Genomic DNA, 6000 nt, shown 5'->3' with positions numbered 1-6000 from the left:
TCTTATATGCGTAATAAAAAAGTAATAAAAATAGACCTTCGGGAAGGAATTAATGGAAGGAAAATATTTTGCACAAATAAATTGTCCATAAATTTAAAATAAATAAAGATCTCTTTTACACTGAATATCAATAAAATAAGATCCATTTTTACTTTCTCATCTTTCTACTTTGTATTTTTTTTCATTATTTTCTTTCTTTTTTATAGTATTTCACGATGAAGAATAAAGACGACGCAACGTTTATCATATTCAGAGATGTCTCCCAAAGATATTATAAAATGAAGTTATAAAGAGATATCAATGTCAAGAATTGATCTTATTCATCGCTTATTCATACACTTGCATTAGAGTAAAAATAATCGAGAAATGCGATGCTGTAAATTCATTAATTCTTGTTTGCAAGGTTATAAATGGAAACAACGTCTTTTTTTTGTCGAAAACATCCCTTCCTCTCGAAATATTCCGGGAAGGGAGCATCTTTCAGAAACAGCCTTGCGCATCGTCCTTCCCAGGCGGCAGGTATCGATAACCCTTTTCGCCTTGCTCGAAGCCATCGCTAGCCACGGCAGCAACGTTGCCGATTTTCCTGGTGATCTCCTGTTACGGGGAAAGGGGAGACAAGCGTGCGCGCGCGCGCGCGCGCGCGTGTGCTCTCGTATAAACGCGTACAGGCAGGGGTGGTCGACCAATTAAATATGGCGACCACGGCGCGGGGTGTGGCGCTTGCGCATGCGCGCGGCCGTCATGCGCGGTGAAGGGAAGCGCGACGATCGGCAAAGGGTCGTTAGGGAAGGGGAAGACGGGAATCGCGAGCGGACCAAGCGACATCGAGAAGGAACCGGCCGGCGAGCAGAAAGAAGCGACGAGTGCTTGGCGTACGGTTTGTGTGGTGCGCGCTACCGACAGACAGACTCCACAAAGTGTACGCGATCGAGAGGCGAGGCTTCTTAGGGAAAAGAGAACGAGCGACATTGCGCAGGAGTGACTTTGCGAGTAGCTTCGAACGAGGCAAAAAGAGGAAAAGAAAGAAGAGGAGAAATAGACGCAGCAGCAAGAATGACGATGGCAACCGAGACGGAGAACAACGGCCCCGAGAGTAAGGAGATCAAGGACGTGAAGGAGATGAAGGAGGCGTTGAAGGACGACGCGCCGCCGGATAACAAGCAGGAGGAGAAGGACGCGACGAAGAAGGACGAGACGGCCGGCAAGAAGGACGATGACGCCGCTGCCGCCGCCGCGGCCGCTGCCGGCGGTGCGACCGCGGCGCCGGCGAAGGCCAACATCGTGCATCACCCCGATTACGAAAAAGATGTTGTTTATCTATATCAGTTCCCGCGGACGCCGCTGCTACCCTCCTTATCCCCGTACGGTCTCAAGGTGGAGACGTGGTTGCGATTGAACGGCGTCAAATACGAGGTAAGTGTCGCGAGTATCTTTTTTTTTTCTTTCTTTCTTTTTCTTTCTTTTTCTTTCTTTTTCTCTCCTGGTGGGCCAAATCAGTCCCTTCGCTTTTCTTTCGTGCGTGTTCGTGCGTGTATAGTGCCCGCCTGCCGGTCTGCCGGCCCGGCGAGGGAGAATCGATTTTCTTTATCCTGCTTGTCGAGCGCCAGAGTCTCCGGCCGTCTTTCCCTCTCTCTCTCTCTCTCTCTCTCTCTCTTTCTCTTTTTTTTCTCTCTCTCTTTATTGGGCGATGCGACCGACTCTACGCGGGCGATCGCCTTTCGGAGTCGAGAGATATTTTCGAAATATAGAATACGAAATACATATATATAATGCTCCGCCTTCGAAGTGTGAACGAACGGAGCAGGGATTAACGTGGCGCGCGCGCGCCTTCAACTCCGTTTGCGCGAACAGAATATAAATGTTGTACGAATTTATAATCGAAGCTTAAAATTAGTTTCGATGAGTTCGATTAAAAGCGATCGTTATATAACTATGAAAAATCCTGTCCCCTATGTCAACAGTTCTATTCTCGCGATTTAAACGTGAATCATTTTCGCGCGTCTTTATCATCGGCGTCCCCGTACTCGCGTGAATTGATAGCGATTTAAATCCCCATTCGTGGTCTCGATCCCCGATACGGCGTCGTAATTTATACCGCCTTGCTAGCGATGTCCGTTAATCTATACGCACGAAAATATTCCGCGCGGATTGATGCATATGGGATGATTTATGTCGCCGGATTTCCCAAGATGCAGCAAACGCGAGCGCGGTATTTCGCTCAGCGGGAATCAGGGTGTGGATGAAGGGGAACGCGGCTCTCTTATAACTCGACGTTTCGACTTTCCTGATGCAGGCTCGAGGTCTGTTTACATACGTGCGCGTGTTTGTGATTGTTTCTCGAGCGTCTCTCGACAGGGGAAATGGATTGGTAAATGTAACGCGCTTGAAAGGTGTTATCCGAAGTTATCCGAACGAAGCTATAATAAGAAATCATAATATTTATATGGCGTATTTTTGTCTCTATTTAACTCCTCTATTTAACATTACATTGATTTACATCGTATTTTCTAAAATTATCGAAATGCTCTATAATCTTGTATAATCGTGCTACACTTTCAAAATTAAAGCCTGGTTTTACGGAGATATTAAACGAACTCTCTCTACGAAAATGATCCAGAAGATTGTCATCTTCTCTCAAATTTGTACGTAATATTTTTATACGCAACGCATTCGAAATTTCTGCGCCGATTAAACGCAGAAAGAGAGACTGTGACCTTTTACATTTCCATTTCTCCCTCGAACAATTCCGTTCTCGTCGCGATAATATGAACATTCCTCGAGATAATTTCGTCGTACGACAAAAAACGCGCACGCTTAAATATGCATCGCGACATGGTGAAGATAATTATCGTGTTGCGACGCATAATAAAAATGCATGCATATAAAGTCGGCCTTCGCGCGGATCGCTTCAAAATGGCGGCTGCTGTCAACTTTCGGAGCAGTGCGTTCGACCTAGGCGTACCCCGGTAAAGAGCAGTGAGTCGTGTTCGATAAATTTATCCCCCGACTCGTCAATAAAAGAATGATAAGGACGATTATCACGACGAAAGTATATAAAGAAATTTTGCGCACCAATTATGACGGCATAGAGTAAAATATGCGTATATCGAAGTTGAGGTGGAAATCTGTACACGCGAATAAGAATAATAGTCTTTTTTTTTTTTTTTTTTTTATTCGCGTTTCTGGATTGAAGGAGAGAAAATCCGAGCCCCATAATATCGATACTCTAGAGGAAACATACACTTGTTAGACTTCTCGCAATATCAAATTTCCTTCAGCGCCGCGCTTGAAAAAATTGTAAGATATCTCTAATCTTGTGTATCGTGTTTTTGCATATCGAAGACCTATCTTGGCGTTAAATTCAATAAATTTTTTTTTTGCAAGATTATATTCTACATATATTTGCGATTATTTATCTATATCCGCGAGATTTTTTAATATAAAAATCGCGAGACGGGAGAAGAGATAACGCATTCCGTGAGGGGCTTTCATTCGACTTTTACGGGTTAATTTGCGGAAATTCGACACGGTGATTTTCGAATAACGTCTATTCATGGCATATCCGTTGCCTTTGATCGGTCATTTCTTTCCGCTGCGCGATTTTATTGATATAGAAAGCGGGGCATCCCGCTTCCGAGACGGCAAGAAAACCATCTAGACGAAAGTTCCGTTTATAATCCATAGAATGGTTACGAGCCGCACTCGTTTCGACTCCTTTCCGGAGAAACAAACGCGAGTAATAATTGCATCGTTAAAAAAAAAAACGGATTTTGTCTAATTTTTTTTTCCCATTGTCGTCTGTTTGTACAGATCGATATGCGATATCGGCGTATCCCCGCGAACCGATCGTCGCGAAAATCGATTGTGTTACTCGTGTCGTCGTCGAGAGTTCGGATGCTTTCTCGCGCGAAAGTTGAAATTCTTCCCAAGCGTTCTATTCGACTCGCTTAATTATCGCGATTCATTAGAACGATATTGTGAGCGAAAATCATCGCTAATGATCGGAATAATGGCCAATTGAGAATTTGTTCGCCGGTTCGCTTTTGTATCTTCATTGTCGGCTGCTATATAGTCGTTAGCTTAGGAGCAGCGGATTAACGGGCTTTTCACATTTTCATTGATGACGGACTATGATACGTACTGAATGCTTCTAACTGTGAGCATATATAACTGACGTGACTTGAAAATTATGTTAAAAAGACATAAACAGATTTTTATGTAAAATTATTATAATTTGAAACGCAAAATTTTCTCTTTTATTCATGATATTGCGCAAGCTAAAAAATTCAATTCATATGCAAGGTATCTCTTATTGTTAGAGATATCCCGCTCTTTCTCTTTTACTTGCAAATTTCTCGAACAATCTGCGGTATGGAATATATCCTAATAAAAATCATGACTGCAAGTTTTTTAATTTTTTTTTTATTTAATTATAAATATTCTTTTAATTACCTCGAGTGAGAACTTTGTTAAAGTCTAAAACGCAAACTGCGATATCATTAAAATATTACGAAAACATTTTGCCAAGAAATTAAAATTCCTTCCTCTCGTCAATTTAGCTTCATAAAATATAATACTGCGCCACATGTGTACTAAAGAAAATACATTCTGAATTGTTCGAGGAACAATTGGAAGAATCGTTCTGGGTGTATACGAGGATAAATTATCCGTAGTTAAAACTCCGGTAAAGAAATTCCTGGTGATCTCTAGCCTGGTTATCGACCCTCATGACACATTTGTCTTCCTTCTACATTGTCGCTCTTGTCTACCCCCGCGAGTCGTTACCCCGACATCTGTTGAACATAACGCTTCGAAAGGGAGCGGCGATATAGCCGTTCAAGGCTTCGCTAAACAGAGGAATGCCTTTTATTACCCGTGCGAGCCTGTCTTTCTAACGAACTTTAGAAGAATCTTCAAAGAATACTCGCTTTCTCTTTCTTTCAATAATCTAACTTTATTGACAGTGCTATTGAATTACGTTGAAAGACGATTTTGAAAGAAAACTCAGTAATATATTATCAATATATACTTTTATTTATACCTATTTTAAAAATATCGTCATATCTCGTTGTATCTAATTTCGATATAGAATGTTTTCAGTGCTAAAGTATTTAATAGTTGCCATCATTAATTCCGACTTCAAGTCGTCTTAAAGTCATATATAGTCTATTTATGAATAAATATGAATAGCGCACAACGTTTGCGCTGATATTAAAAGCTATTAATCATTTTAGAATGAGAAGAAAAATAATTATACAAATTTCTTGATTATAAAATCTTTTGAAAAGACAATTAGATATATTTCAAAATTTATTTTTAATATTTTTTGTTTACTCCTTTACAATATGGTTAATATATTAGAATTTATATTTCTGAAAATATAACGAAAAATCTTGTTATTTTTATTTGTAGCAATCTTTCAATTTCTTTTCTTACCGCTGGCAATTGAATGGCAAGTTTTTTTAATTTGTATGGTATGAAGCTTCATTTTGTTTAAGTAAAGAATAAAATTTTATTATCGATTTACAACCTTGAAGCGTCATGTAAATTTTTTAATTTGCAATTATTTATAATTTCGAAACTATGGTTATTCCAATATCGAAAAATCGCTTTTTTGTTTCGTCTTTAGCATTTCTGCTTGAAAATATATTAAGTATCCTCTTCATACGATTTGCTCGTTGACATGTGTATTTAGCATCCCCAAGCATATCATAATTTTTCACGTTAATTATTTATTTCGTTCCCCGACTAGCTGTGTCATAAATATACTATAATAGCATGCTAAGAGACGATAACTGTCTTGCTGTAGCATCGTATCGTGAGATATCGTCTGTCCCCTTTCTCTCTCCACCTCTTCTCCATTATATTTTCCCAATGAATAGCCATTCCGACCGCGAAATGACAGAATTGGGAGAAATGAGGTCACAGGTAATACGGAGGAAGTTCCTATTGAACTTAATCATTACCAAGATAGCTACAAATAACGAATGGAATGAT

The 6000-nt window shown here is 40.2% G+C and overlaps 1 protein-coding gene across 2 annotated transcripts in view; it reads left to right on the top strand.

Annotated features, from left to right (window-relative positions):
• The first annotated feature begins 784 nt into the window (after positions 1–784).
• Positions 785–6000, top strand: part of LOC115234224 (failed axon connections) — a 30606-nt gene continuing 25390 nt past the window's right edge. For both annotated transcript variants that reach the window (XM_029805068.1, XM_029805067.1), the window contains exon 1: positions 785–1416. In XM_029805068.1, the coding sequence (XP_029660928.1) occupies positions 1057–1416 (360 nt within the window). In that variant the 5' untranslated portion in view covers positions 785–1056. The remainder of the gene's footprint in view (positions 1417–6000) is intronic.

This window comes from Formica exsecta, unplaced genomic scaffold (assembly GCF_003651465.1).
Source record: "Formica exsecta isolate Colony F162 unplaced genomic scaffold, ASM365146v1 scaffold2, whole genome shotgun sequence".
NCBI classification, from domain to species: domain Eukaryota; kingdom Metazoa; phylum Arthropoda; class Insecta; order Hymenoptera; family Formicidae; genus Formica; species Formica exsecta.
Note: the sequence above shows the minus strand (reverse complement) of the source record. Positions and strands in the feature narration are given on the sequence as shown.